The sequence below is a fragment of the Gadus chalcogrammus genome, chromosome 1 (genome assembly GCF_026213295.1).
Source record: "Gadus chalcogrammus isolate NIFS_2021 chromosome 1, NIFS_Gcha_1.0, whole genome shotgun sequence".
NCBI classification, from domain to species: Eukaryota; Metazoa; Chordata; class Actinopteri; order Gadiformes; family Gadidae; genus Gadus; species Gadus chalcogrammus.
Window position 1 is genome coordinate 27,156,826 of NC_079412.1, and position 15,288 is coordinate 27,172,113.

The 15,288-nt window shown below is 47.8% G+C and overlaps 1 protein-coding gene across 1 annotated transcript in view; it reads right to left on the reverse strand.

The window, feature by feature from the left end:
• Nucleotides 1-15,288, reverse strand: part of scn8aa (sodium channel, voltage gated, type VIII, alpha subunit a) — a 40,974-nt gene that overhangs the window by 21,727 nt on the left and 3,959 nt on the right. Inside the window, 11 exon segments of the mRNA XM_056599217.1 lie at nucleotides 89-397; nucleotides 1,932-2,216; nucleotides 2,854-3,060; nucleotides 5,544-5,651; nucleotides 5,654-5,687; nucleotides 6,315-6,378; nucleotides 6,825-7,046; nucleotides 9,650-9,741; nucleotides 10,926-11,054; nucleotides 11,310-11,399; nucleotides 12,477-12,595. Coding sequence (XP_056455192.1) covers nucleotides 89-397; nucleotides 1,932-2,216; nucleotides 2,854-3,060; nucleotides 5,544-5,651; nucleotides 5,654-5,687; nucleotides 6,315-6,378; nucleotides 6,825-7,046; nucleotides 9,650-9,741; nucleotides 10,926-11,054; nucleotides 11,310-11,399; nucleotides 12,477-12,595 — 1,659 coding nt within the window.

Below are 15,288 nucleotides of genomic sequence, written 5' to 3' on the forward strand. Positions count from 1 at the left end.
AGAGAGAAAAGAGGAGGGAGGGAGGGCGCCAAAAATGGGAGTAACGGGGGCCATGCCTAAGACGGGGTCTACTCAGTGACTTCCTTACACTGTCGTCAGAGGCTGCCTTATCTATTTTCACCTCAGGCAGGAGTCGGCCTCCGGGCCCGATCAGCGACACCACGCCGTTGCAGTCCACCGTGCTGTTGCGCTTGCCGTGGTAGCCCGTGTAGCTGTTGCGGCGGTACGGGCTGAACAGGGAGCCACGGCGCTCCTCGCACTCCTCCACCGTGCTGTGCTCGTCGTCGGCGAACTCGTTCTCCGAGCCGGGGTCCTTGCCGCGGCCCTTGAAGCTGAAGATGCTGCTCTTGCTGTTGTGGCGCGACAGGAAGGGCGAGCCGGGGATGCTGAGCAGGGACTGAGGGCCGGGAGGGGGGGGGGAGGGGAGGGAGGGAGGGAGGGAGGGGGAGGGGGGAGGGAGGGAGGGGAGGGGGGGAGGGAGGGGAGGGAGGGAGGGGAGGGGAGGGGAGGGAGGGAAGGGGAGGGGGGGAGGGGAGAGGGGAGGGGGGAGGGAGGGGGGGGTGAGTGGATGTGAGCCAAGGGGAAGGCATGTGTAAAGTCAAGAGGGAGGGAAGGAGGGAGGGAGGCGGGAGGGAGGGGGAGGGAGGATAACAGTGGGGGAGATGGGGGGCGAGGAGAAGGAAGGTGAAGTGGAGAGGAGGAAAGGAGGGAGGGGGGGAAGAGGAGGGGAGGAACGGTGAGGAAAGGAGAAGAGAAGGGCAGTTGGGGGGAGAGAGAAGCAAAAAAAGAAAAGCAAAAGGAGAGAAGAGGGGAGACGTAAGGAGGAGACCAGTGGTGATTGTGATTCATCGTGGTCCAGGGGCTTTCTGAGTCGCATTGATTGCATCTTCATTCCTATTGTCATCAATTCTGGAGGTCAGGGTGAAAGTCAACATCTGTGCGATGTGTGTGTGTGTGTGTGTGTGTGTATGTGTGTTTGTCCTTTATTCAAGAAATGTATGGTAACACGGCCCCTACTCCAGTCGGTACGTGTTCTGCCAGCGTGATCATGTGACTCAATAAAGAGTGAATACATAATGATGTCACTGGTGGCTGACAAGCAGCAAGGTCACACACAGAGGAAGAGGACAGCCCCACAATGTAAGGGGACATGACGGCTGTGATTACATTAATCAAGCACACACGTGTTCCTGTTACTCCTGATTCTGCTGAGGCTCCCCACAGGTTAGTAGTCTCTGACTCTGTGGCTGGTAAGTACACAGTATCCACAGCTCGATATTACAACCCATAAACTGAACTATGATAGCGGTGGCCACTTGCACTGGAAGTCATCGAATCGAGTGTAAAACACAACAGCCATTTTCTCCGCCGTTTGGATGATGAAGTTCGTCCAATTGGAATCTCTCATTATGTAACACCGACAGACGATGTCCTCTCTCCGATGTGAAAACGGTGCACTATAACACCAGCCCAGCGCTATAGGAGCCGGTACCGTCAGCGCTGTACACAAAGCTGCAGCCCGTTCCCCTGAAACATTCATGTAATCACTGTGAATAATTCACAGGCCGGATGTGTGCCCCCCTACATCTGTCAGGCCGCCTAGAAGCCCCCTAGTATCATGCACTACTCTGTTGTGCAGCGCACTCCGGTGCTCTACACGCCCTCTGAAATCACAAATGATCCAAAACAGAAGTGCTATTTAAGGGCCTTGTACAAATGGGTGTAAGTCATATTCCGAGCGTACAGTATTGTCAATAAAAAAAAACCTTTAGAGTACTCATGTTAAATAAATATTGTTAAATAATAAAGCAGCATTTTGATTACGCTACAAATAGCAATATCTCTTAACAGCTGACCCCCTTAACGCAGATCACTAGCTGAAGACATTCTCACAATGGGGGGGGTTACACTCGCATCCTTTCCATCCTCACCTGGTTCATGATGGAAGACTTGCGGCCCAGGCGGTTGTCGGGGAAACGGAAGCGGCTCCTCCCCTTGCTGCCGTCGTCGGACTCGGACTTGACGAACTTCTCGCTGTCGCCCTTCTCCTTGTCCTGCTCCTTCTGCCGCCACTTCTTCTTGCGGTTGCGCCGCTCCTTGGCGCTCTTGGAGCTCAGCTTGGACATGTCCGAGGAGCTGCAGGACATGTGCTCGCCGCCGTCGTCCTCCACCGCGTCCTCCGACACCGTGCCCGCTGAGGTCGCCATGGCAGCGGTCTGCCGACGCCAGGCGGGGGGGGAGACAGGGGGTGTTTTTGTTACGGTCAATAAAACTTTAACGGACGAGGCCCTTTGCTGTGCTGAATTACAATTCAACGTGGGGAACGAGGGGGGAACGAGGGAGCCACAGACACGATGTCAACCAAGTGAACTGCAGAGATACGTCTCAGAGATGAGGGTCAACTGAAGAGGGCCGGCATGTTTAAGGAGTTTGTCTAAAATATTAAAGGAGACATATTATACCACCAGGTGGTAGTGTGATTATTGATAAGTCGACCAGCCCAACCAGTGTCGCAGTCAACGTTGCTCATCTATCCGTCATACATCTGGGTGGACCGGCCCACTTGGCCGATATCTTAAACGGCTTGTAACGGCTAATCACAGTCACACCTGGGGGTATAATGTGTCACTTTTAAGGCGTTTGTTGAAAAAAATTAACCGATTTGGGATTAGCAGAACCCATGCTGGGATGTAGGAGGTGGAGGAGGAGGTGCAAGGAGGGGTTTGCGGCCGCAGTATGGGTGTGTGGGTTTGTGGGTGTGTAGGTGTGTGGGTGTGTGGGTGCAGTGAGGCTGTGTGGGTTTACGGGGCGTAGTGTGGGTGTGAGGGTGTGTGTGGGCGGCGGCGGCCGTACCTGGGCGTCCTCCTGCTGCCTCTTGAGCTGCTCCAGCATGTTCTTGAACTCCTCCTCCTTCTGCAGAGCCTCCTCCATGGTGGCCTGGTTCTGCTCCTCGTAGGCCATGGCCACCACGGCCAGGATCAGGTTGACCAGGTAGAAGGAGCCCACGAAGATCACCAGCACGAAGAAGATCATGTAGGTCTTCCCTGCGGCCCTCAGCGTCTGATAGGGAGGCGAGAAAACAACGTCCGTCAGGGACCTGGACGCCTGATAGCGTGATGGATGTGTCCCCCCCCCCCCCCCACCCCCGGGCATGGTCCCCCCCCCATCTATGATGTATGAATGATGATGAAGTGTAATATAAAGCATGGGCGTACAGTGCTACGAGCCAACTGGTCTTAAATCGGGGCCAACTTGAGTGTTACCATGACAGAACTTCTCATGGCCGAGATGTAAGACACAAGACACAACGGGCCGGTCGAATCAACGTCAAATCAGCCATTTTAATCCCTCAACAGCCCCTTGTTTCCACAAAGCCTTTCTTCTTTAGTGGTGCGCTAAAATGGCAGAACGTTGAAGTTCCCGTCACCTGCCGTACGCCATTTATGTCACCAAAAGGATAAGCGAATGAGAAACCTCTCGCTATTTTTAGTCGGTGCAGCGCGAGAACACTCCGCGTTCTGCCACTTTCCTCGCCGTCTCCACATGGAACCGAGTTTGCGCCGTTCGGCGGAAAACGTCGGATCCGCCTCGTGACCTACTTTTCCCACCGCACACCGCCACAGTCTTCTCCGACATATTGGGACGTTTTCTCCCCAATAGGGATAAGACGAGCAAAGACAAAAACGAGAAAGAAATCTGAAGAAAATGCCCCATAAATGAATGGGGACGGGGACGAGGGGGAATTAAAGAAGAGATATTGTGGTGTACACGTTTCACCCAGAAGGGGATAAGATAGGTTCTGAGCCTTAGGAATGGCAACCTAGCTTTAACTCAACTCGTTCCCCTTCAGCAGTCTCTCGCTCGGAGAGAGAGAGAAAGGGTGAGAAAGAGAGAGGAAGATTGAGAAAGACAGTGAGTGACAGAGAGAGAAGAGACAGAGAGCGACTGAGGGAGAGAGAGAGAGAGAGAGAGAGAGGAGAGAGAGAGAGAGAGAGAGAGAGAGAGAGAGAGAGAGAGAGAGCAGCCAGGAACAGAGCAGCACTTCCTTTGACACAGCTGAGCAATTCCCCCTTTATCCAAATTATGAGTGTGGTTTACAGGTCGTAGCGCTGGGGAGAGCACCAGCGACACTGCAAGGCACAATCAGCAGGAAAAACAGGATAGTCTCTCTCCTTGTCCTCGAAATAACCCTTATCCTTAATAAAATACAGATACCCCTCAAGCATCCAATGAAATGATTCACCCCGCGCAACCAACAATCTATCCGGAGACCGCATAGCTCAGGAGCAGAGGATGTGGTCAGGAAATAGCCCCACACTTAGCCCCCCACAAACCTATTGAAAAGGATCCAATCTATTTTTTTTACTAATGCTCTTCCACAAGCCATCTGAGCCTGGCATTGAGTGATTCTGAGCGTCGAAACACTGAATACTCTGCTGCAGCAAAACGTGAACACGGCGGCCGAATCATCAGTCATTACTCAGAGCTCGACCGGATCTAAGACACTGGACTTCAAAGATGGTTCCAGAAATAGGAGCAGACGAAGAAGAAGAAGAAGAAGAAGAAGAAGAAGAAGAAGAAGAAGAAGAAGAAGAAGAAGAAGAAGAAGAAGAAGAAGAAGAAGAAGAGGAGAAGAGAAGGAAAGGAGAAGGGAGAAGGAAGAAGAAGAAGAAGAAGAAGAAGAAGAAGAAAAGAAGAAGGATAGCAAGAAGAAGAAGAAGAAAGAAGAAGAAGAAGAAGAAGAAGAAGGAGAAGGAGAAGAAGAAGAAGAAGAAGAAGAAGAAGAAGAAGAAGGAGCAGCAGAATCCGTGCTGGACCCATCAAGTCCTCTCTGATTACGCCCACTACTGTTAGTGGTGTCGTGTTAATATTTAATGCTTCTTCTCCTGCTCTGCGTGGCTGGTGTAGCTCTGTCCACCGTTGGGAGAAGGCTTGCAGCACCACCCTCAAGAAAACAGACCTGACGTTGCGTAATGAATCATTTACAAGGAAAAACAACATCAGGAATCCGGGCTGAATTGTATCGGAGTTTCCTGTTTTTACATTGTTTACGTTTAATTGGTAGAACGTAAAAAAACCTCCATCCCTAAGCCTATAGCAAAAAAGAAAAAGAAAACCAAAAGGGTATAGCTCAGCGTAAGGGGAACTACTCCTTCAGAAGACTGAACTGCGGTTATTAACTAAACAATGGCCCCGGTGGTGTGTGCAGCTAACAAATTATGCAAAGTCCAGTGATGTTATAGTGGGGAAATATAGAGTGGAGACTATGTATAAGTAGGTAGGAAAACAGAAACAGGGGTAGATTGAATTACAAGTGAAACGATGCTACTCTGTCTAACATGAGGTGTAATTACGTGTTGTGTGAATGTCTTTCCCCTTTTAATGCAATAGAATAGTGTGTAATGTGGTATACGCAGTTATTAACGAAACAATGGCTCGGTAGTACGCGCAGCTTGACGAATGATGTCAAGTCAAGGTGTGTTAATTGGTTGGCGGGGGGCGGGGGGGGGGGGGGCTGGTGGCGGTCTCCCCGTCTCCCTCACCAGCATGTACAGGTTCTCCCAGAAGTCCTGCGTCATGAGTCGGAACAGAGCCAGGAAGGCCCAGCCGAAGCTGTCGAAGCTGGTGGAGCCGTAGTTTGGATTCCTCTTTTAACAGCTTTCATGCACGGTATCCCTCGGCAGCGGCTGCGGGGCGGGAGGGGAGGGGGGGGGGGGGGACAAGGAATCACACTTATTCACACTCAAGTGGCCAGGGGAGCCATCAGGCTCAGAGAGAGAGAGACGGATGAGAGGAGAGAGAGAGAGAGAGAGAGAGAGAGAGACGGAGAGCGAGGGGACGAGAGACGAGAGAGAGAGATGAGAGAGAGAGCGATGAGAGAGGGGAGGAAGAGAAGAGAGGAGTAGAAGATGAGAGAGAGAGTCAGAGAGAGAGAGAGGAGAGAGGCAATTGCGTTGGGTGTGTTGGGGTCAGAGATGGGGGTGGAGGGTAGTCAAGCCGTTAGTGTGTTTAAATTCCAGTAGAGAGCTTCTGGGTTCAAACTCTAATAATCATCATTATAATGATATATAATCATTTGATTTATGAAGCACTTTTCATTTGAGCCTTTTCAAATGAAAACAGGGGCGGCCGTATCTAACAACAAAGCGCACTTAGTTCCTGCATTAAAAGGGTCTTTAGGCCTCTGCGGCAATTCATAAGCCAGGCGACCTGCTCCCTTCATGACATGCAGCTCCAACCATTGACTGGATGGAGGCGTGTGATGAAGGAGGGGACTGTACACAGAGCCTGAGGAGAGCAGGAGGGAGACCCACCCAGAGTCAGAGCTGTTCCCACAGAGAAGAGCGTCCAGGCTGCCAGGCAGGAAGTAGAAGTTGGCTGAGGAGAGAAACACACACACACGCACACATACGCACGCACGCACGCACGCACGCAGACACACACACAAATGCACACACACACAAACACGCATACACACAAAGCACTTATGATTGATTCCTCCGGTGTTGTGTTGCAGTTATAGCCTAGCTCATTAGGGTTAAACATAAACTTCCAACATCTAAGCACATTAGCAGTTCTCAATCGGTACGATTGACTGATTTTCCTTGGACTTTAGAGCACTTAGCACTAGGGGTTGGGTTGTATAACGTGGATCATTTGAAAAAAGCCGGTCACCGGGATTGAGGCCTGTACAAATAGACTTCATTTCAATGCTGTCGTTGTCCTCCCAACGTTAACCTTATAGCCCATACTTTCCAGTCCATGCGAACCCCCACGCGCCGCAGCACTGTGGTGACACGGTCGACCCCGCGGGCCGCACTCACTGTCGTTGTTGATGTACTCGTTCCACTCGAAGCCCCTGCTGCCGTTGGCCAGGTAGTTGTCGGTGGCGTTGATGGGCCAGATCACACATTTGTGCCGCAGGTTCCCCATGAAGAGCTGCAGGCCGATGAGGGCGAACACGCTCAGGCAGAACACGGTGAGGATCATCACGTCAGACAGCTTCTTCACCGACTGGATCAGGGCGCCCACGATGGTCTTCAGGCCTGCAAGGGGGGAGGCGGGGTAGCCGTGCACACACACACACACACACACACACACACACACACACACACACGCACGCACACGCACGCACACACACAAACACACGGACGCACAGACATTCATCCACACACATGCATGCATACAAATGCACCCAAACACACAGGCATACACACACACCCAATCCCACACACAGACACACACATATAGACACATTCACACACAAAAGCCATGAAGATGGTGCTGCCAAAGCCACTGAAGTGTCTAATTTCTGTATGTTTGGGGGCTGTCTAATTGTGCGAGGATAATTCTGATGTTATCGGAGATGTTATAGTGGGGAAATATATAGTGGAGACTATGTATAAGTACAAGGGTAGGTAGACAAGAAACGGGGGTAGATTGGTTTACAAGGTAAACGATGCTACTCTGTCTAACATGAGGTGTAAAGATGTGTTGTGTGTATGCGTTTCCCCTTTCATTTCAATGTGAACAATGTGTAATGTTGTAAATGTAAATGTATATGTTAAATGGAGTATTTTTAAAAACGTGATATATACATTTGATATATATCTGATATACAGAACAAAATAACAACACATACACGTACAAAACATCGTTGTTAGGAACCAAACAAACAGATAATACTGAAGAGCCTTCCCTCTCATCATAATGCCATCACCAGGGGCAGAGCACCTCAGCAAGACAAACACCAAACCAAGCCAAAACCCAACACATTTCAATGCATTTTTAGTTAGTTAGTTAGTTAGTTAGTTAGTTAAATTCGGGCAGGATGAGGGGGAAGACTCTGTAGAGTGAGAGAAAATCCATAAGAAAAGAGCACAGCAGCACAAGGAGGGGCCATGCAGGGGAGGGAGGTGGAAGAGGAAGAGGAGGAAGAGGAGGAGGAGGGGGACGAGGGGTGGGCGGGGCCAGAAACCACATGCAGATCATTTAAACTCCAAGGCTGAAAAAGGGGGAGCAATTCAATGCCGGTGCCGGTGTGAGGCACCTTCTTGAACTGTTCAGGTACATGGTCTCTTGTTTAAAACAGAAAGCACTGTCTCCCCGGCCGCCCCACCTGCCACCTCCGCCCCACACCCTGCTGTAGCTCACCACCACCGCCGGGTTTACTGAGGACAAAACTGGTTTTACCTTCTGGAAAGGCATCTTCTGGCAGCACTCGTTGGGCCCCAAGTGGAACTCAAACACGGAGCCAGGAAACTGGTTCCTTCTCAGTCTCATTCAAATGTTGGGTCTCGGGGAACGTTAAGCTATGTTTTGGGTGGCATCGACTCAGGGATTCCAATTGAATGGCACACATATACTCTCAAATGTGGATATGATCAATAACAAGCCATTGACTGATTTGAAACAATGGATTCAATTAAGGGACTTATTCGGGAAAAAAAAATTCAACCCGTAATAAATAAGGGCTGTTATATGGGGCATTCGATTAAATGACCATTGATTCTTGATTCAGTCTTCTGACATAGTTTTCAGCAGGGAATAAGCATACGGAAAGTGGGAAAACGGCCATCTAGAGGTTTACAACTGGAATTTGTATACGTTCATTGCTGAGAACACAGAGTCTTTTCCTTGGATTTTCCAATGAAGATGTTGTTTCAGAATGTAAGCGCTCTATCACGGGATAGATTAGATGTTAAGGTTAGTGTCACTACAAGAAGTTCCAATGTCCGTGCCGCCCGTCAACATTCCCAACCTCTAGAATGTGAGGGCAACTATGTCTTTTTTTTTTCGTAAGAAAGAAAAGTTAATAAACTAAAAAAAAAAGGGCAACTGAAACTTCCAATGCCATTGTCAGCCAAGCTCTTAGTAGGCTAATATCGTAAAAGCAAGTGATTCAAAAGCATCATGCAGCATAAGAAGTATGTTCACAAACTAGGCTTGGCAGTCTTCATGCATAAATAAAGAGGTATATTTGGTAGGGTCTCTCTCTAAACGCTATGCCATTTCTCATCTCATCGCTGACGTCTACGTGGGTTCCTCTCTTTAGGATTGGGAATGCATGTTGAATTTCACAGCTAACTACTGAAGCTCCTCAAATGTGTCGCTCTTTTTGAGAGAAAACCAAAGCTGCTGTTAACGGCAACTTTGTTTTCAATCCAATCACAGAATCTGAATTCTTTAGCGTTTTCATAACTTTTATGACAATTCCATATCGTAACAAATGGGCTGAAATAGTCCTTGTGCTTTAGAGCCAACGCCATTCAGAATGACCTAACAATTTAGCCTTCAATCAGTCCATAGCGCTGCACTGTTAGGCTAAAGTGCTAACTTATTTAAAAACCTGCGGTGAGTGCTTCTGAGCTTCTGCTAAAGAGGAACAAGGAAACCAAACTGGTTATCAGAGCACTGCTGGGAGAGGAGAGAGTGCACACACACTGAAGGGGCCCTGGAGTAGACTGCAAAGCCTATCAAAAATGTATTAGTACCATTTTTGATAATTTCGGAGGAAAAATAAATCAAAAAATGGTTTGTTTTCCAATTATTTTTTAGTAGCTTAAATTATATTAATAAGAATCATAATAGTGAGTAGAAAAAAATAAAGGGTGAGAGGATCAGCCTTAGTGTTTAAACTGAATCTCACCTGGTATGACAGAGATAGTTTTCAATGCTCGGAGAACTCTGAATGTTCTCAGCGCAGATACATTGCCCAGGTCCACAAACTCTGTTATATATCTGAAAATAGGGGAAGGATCACACAACAAAACACCAATGACAAAAACCACACACGCAAGAGCACGACACCACCGGACCAGGAAGAATGACACCACTCACAGAGCCTGTCCACTGAGGAAGGGGGGGGGGGGGGGGGGGAAGAAGAAGAAGAGAGAGAGGAAAGGAAAGAGACGCACACCCAACACCAACCCGGCCCCCCATACACCCCCCCACCGTCCTGTCTTACCTGGAATAACAGAAATAGTTTTCAATGCCCTCAACACCCTGAACGTGCGCAGAGCTGAGACATTGCCTAGGTTTACAAACTCTGTTATATACCTGCGGGGTCAAAACCAAAGTTACAACAACTCGTTATTCACACGCAGGGCTAAAAAACAGAAAAGAGTAACGCTAATAAGCATACAGCGCATCATTTTTGGGCCTAAGATTGCATGTTAGCTCTCCATGTAAATAGGAAAAGAAACAGGATGAAATAAACAGATGTTAGTGGTAAAACTTTGTTGAGTCTGCTAACTTTCTTGATCCTTTATGGTCAATACAATTAAATCCCTGCTTACAGCAGCTTTAACTAACAGGGAGATACTGAGCCTTGAAATTGGTTCTTGCGGTCTCGAACAGAGAGAGAGAGAGAGAGAGAAGGAGAAGAAGGAGGAGAGAATAGGCAGGAATTAGAGAGAGATCAGGTACACTGGTCACTGGGCTGGGGACATTATGTATCCCAAAGGGAGACCAGAGGGGTACCCGATTAATAGACCGAGAGAGAAAGAGAGATGTTAACACCTAAATAGACAGAGAAGGATATAGAGCTCAATAGAGAAAAAGAAAAGAAAAGGAGGAGAGACAGAAGGCTAGATCCAAAGACAACACAAATAAAAAAGACAATAAAAGGAAAGAAATATATAAACTACAATAGAAGGAAAGAAATATATAAAGACAATAAAGAAGGATGAAAGACACAAAAACAATATCAGGAAAGGAATAAATAAAGACAATAGAAGGAAAGAAAAATACAAAGAGAAAACCGAAAAATAGAAAGAAAGGAAGGAAAAAAAAAAATAAGCAAAGAAAGAAAAAATCGGAGAAAAAGGAAAGCAAATACAAAGGAAATAGGAAGAGAGAGAGGGCGAAAGAAAGAAAGACAATAGAAAGAAACAAAGACAAAGAGAGAGGAGAGAAATACTTACGCCATAGAAATGACCATGAAATCCAACCAGTTCCACGGGTCTCTGAGGAACGTGAAACCGTCTATACAGAATCCTCGCGCGCAGATTTTTACAAGGGACTCAAACGTATAAATTCCAGTGAATGTGTACCTGAAAGAGGAGAGCATAGACAGAATCAGGCCGACGCCATGCCGGATAAAAGCTTCTTCCTTCCCTCATTAGTTGGCAGAAAGTACCAAAAAATGGGAGGTCAAACGCACTAGTCAGATAAAAGTGTGCATTAGCTCAATCTAATAATATCAATCTCATAATAACTTGCAAGGGTTCAACCCATCATGTCAAAGTGAGGAAGAAATAATCAGTGTGCGCTGCATAATGATAAATATATATAAAGTGTGTACTTACTCTACTTGTTTTGACCACTCGGGAGGGTCACTAAAGGTCATGAATATACAGTTGGTCAGAATAGTACACATAATGATCATGCTGAAAAGGGTGAGGAGGCAGTTAAGGGAAAAACATGGAAATGTCGATGACATTTACTACATCACTGTCTATTCATACTGACACTCATCCCATACACTCCACCATTGCTTCTCCCTACAGCACCTATAGAGTACCATGTTGTGTTTACCAGTGGCTAGCTGATAGCATGTCATATTTGATGACGGAAACGCCCACTGGCAGCACTTAAAACACGTGGCTGTAGGCCGCGTCGAACGCCGCCACACGAAGGCCATTATTTAACCGGTTAAATATTTTAACAGTATATATATTAAGCGGAACTGTTTGCAGTTCTACTCTTAGTGCTGTGAAAACCATGGCACATTCTGACAGCCTTTTACTTTGGGCAGGCGAAGGTCCTCTGAGGGGTCGGGGGGTTTTGCGGACAGTAAGGGTCCAGGGTCAGGATGCACTTCTGTTTAACATCTCATCCTGATACCAATAACAGCATAATGGCTACAGAGCTAAGAATGGAGGAGAGTTATAAAGAGGAGCTTCGCTGTGTAAACGCTTAAATGTCACGTTCTGCGTTGTGTCAATCAATGGGTCAACGCTTCACGGGAGTACCTCCTCAGATCACTCCCCAGTGGTTCATTCATCTATCTCTTTTAGTGCATCTAATTGAAATCGTTCTCTGATTAAATGAACGGTTCCAGGCTTCTCTGTGCGTTGTCTTGTAACGCCAGAATCCAAACCAGACCCGTGTTTACCCGCTGTGCTCTTTGAGGAAGGCCGGGGTTTTAGCCTAGCATCATGGCTATATCAGTCACTGTGATCCAATCTGTTAAGTATGAATTAATTCACCACGCCTGAGCAATCTGCAATCGTGTTGATGGCGGCTTTCAGGCGACTGCCCTGACAGGAAACACTTCGCGTAACACGTTGCGTAAAACCCGTCAATATCCTATGTATTCAAACACGTATAAACATCAAACACGGCTGACTTTTAGTAGCTAGGACAGCAGCAGGGCCATATCATCATCTATAATCATAAATAATCTGCAGGGTTATCACTGGTAACAGCTGGTGAGTCGGTCTCGGTCAAAGAGGGCTTTTTGAAAAGGATATGAGTGTATCAAAATTTTAATAGACATTCGCCTAGCAAAATTTAAAGGACTTATGAAGTACAAGGCAGGGTTGGCACTAAACCGGAAGATGGTCTTCCCTCGGTTTAGCACTATAAACGTCTGGGGAGAAAAGAGCAGAGGAGGAAGGAGGGAGGAGGAGAAGAGGAGAGAGGAGAGAGAGGGTAGATCGTTAAATACAAGCACTGCTAGGTTTAATGATACGTAACACTGTATCTTGTTTTTTATACAATATATATATGCTAATAATATATGCCAATCATTTAAAACGACAAACAATTTATACGTTATGGTATATTATAACATAATATGTTTGGTGTTTTCTGTACTAAAGTTCAATAACATTTTTTGCATAAACGTTCGTAAAACACTGAAAAAGTGAATATAAACACTTATATATATTACACATTTTTACACGCAGAAATTTGCAGAAGAACCGAAAGAAGTACAAAGAAATCGAAGAACAACGAACAAACACTCTTTTCCATGGTGAAGCAGCTACCAACCAATCTTGGACAATGTTTCATGTTTCCTTGTTAACCAATCACACATGTTTTTAGACACTTCATCGGGAGTGACTGGTGCATTTAAGATGGCCCCGTGAACATGTTTTGGAAGTTTGCTCTGTGCCTGCCCTCTATCTGCCTCTCATGTGTGGTGCTGGTTCTTCTGAGGGGGGGGGGGGGGGGGGGGGAGTGCTCCCCAAGATAGTCTAGCTGCATACCTCTTCCAGTAGAAAACCTCATCATTGTTTAAATAAAACATGGCCATCGGAATGAATGATTGATGATGCTCCCTGTGCATTTGCAAAAGTGATATAGCCTTGTGCTTTTAACAAGGCTCCCCTTCCTGGCCCCTGCATTAAGCTCCCGAGAACCCTTCCACCCAACAGTTAAAGCTGATAGCCCTGGACTCCAAACACAGAGAGAGAGAAGGGGGGGGGGGGGGGGAGCAGAGAGAAAGAGGTAGAGAAAAAGGATGGGAAAAACCACATTGCTAAGAGCCATAAAGATAAACTAAATGACAAGGCGTGCCAACGAGGGAGAGAGAGTGAAAGAGAGAGCGAAAGAGGGAAAGAGCGTGCGAGAAGGAGAGAGCGAAAAATATGGTGGAGGAAGACCGAAAATGATGGACGCGGGCAGACGGAGTGCATGAGAGGAAATGAAAGGGGGTTTTAATAACAGCGAGGAATGAATGAGGAGTGACTACAAAGGAGACAGGCAGAGGCAGAACACCTGCTGTAGCCTCATCTACAGATACCAACCAAACCACCAAATCCAGCCCAACCCAGTCAACGAAAAGCATTCCTTGCAGGAGACACCGTCCAAATAAAACACGCCGCTTAGCAACCCAGACACACACTCAGATCACATGACCACCGCCCGCTTGGACGTTCATTTGAGTGAAACTCACGGCCCGCTCGCATTAGGCCGGTTGAGTAGCAATGGGTTAGTCATGCTCAGACGATCTGATAAAGCCCTGTCCTACTTGTCTATATTACGGGTCACGGGAGCAGGTCCCTAAGCTTGGCTGTCATACCATGTGTGTTTGTGTGTGTGTGTGAGTATGTGCATGTGTGTGTGTGTGTGTGTGCATGTGTGTGTGTGTGTGTGTCCAAACACACGCTGTCACCAGCACTACAGCACCATGGCATGGCAGGGCTTGGAACCGCCCCAGTGGCCATATGGAGAAGCCAAGCATGCCAGGACATTTCGGTTGAATGAAGCTTTGGTTTGCGAGTGCTACATGCCACACACACACACACACACACACACACACACACACACACACACACACACACACACACACACACACACACACACACACACACACACACACACACACACACACACACACACACACACACACACACACACACACAGACACACCGTGTGGCAATCCACCACATACATGGCCGGCAACACACACACGCATGCACCGTGTGGCAAACTACAACATACATGCCCGGCAACACACACACGCAGCAATATTACAGAACGCTAGTAAGAATGCGATCTGTAATATGAACACACGGATACAAATGCTTTGTTTGTTTTCATCTCTTTCTGTCCTTGGCTCTCCCTTTCTCCGCCTCTAAGCGTCTCCAACACACATGCAGGAGAATGCCATGTATGTAGGAGTACTTCTCAGTAACGCATGACTAAACTGCTGCAAAGCTACTGAAAATTTCATAATCCACAGCTGAGCAGAGAGGAGAGGAGAGGAGAGGAGAGGACGGCAGGAATGAGAGAGAGAGAGGGAGAGAGAGGGCGAGAGAGAGAGAGAGAGAGAGAGAGAGAGAGAGAGAGAGAGAGAGAGAGAGAGAGAGTGAGAGAGAGAGAGGGGGGGAGAGAGAGTGAATAAGAGAGAGAGAGAGAGAAAGAGAGCGAGAGAGAGCGAGAGAGATAGAGAGAGAGAGTTAGAAAGAGAGAGAGGCAGGCAGACATGCAGGATGGCAGCAGCTACAGAAGAGGCAGCAGACTGAAGAGAGAGAGAAAGAGAGAGAGAGAGAGAGAGAGAGAGAGAGAGAGAGAAGGAGAGAGTGAGAGAGGTGGAAGCAGGGAGCGAGCGGGCTGAGTGGGAGGGAGAGAGAGGGAGGAACGGGGAGGGGGAGGGGATGGGCGGAAGAAGAAAGAATAGAACGAGAGAACGAAAGAGAGCGAAAGTCGAGCTCAAGATCCAGCCCTCAGCCAGAGGTTTCTGCATCCTCTGCATCCGCGCCCCCCCCCCCCCCCCCTCCCCACACACACACACACACACACACAACACCCCCACCACACGCGCTTCATGCACTT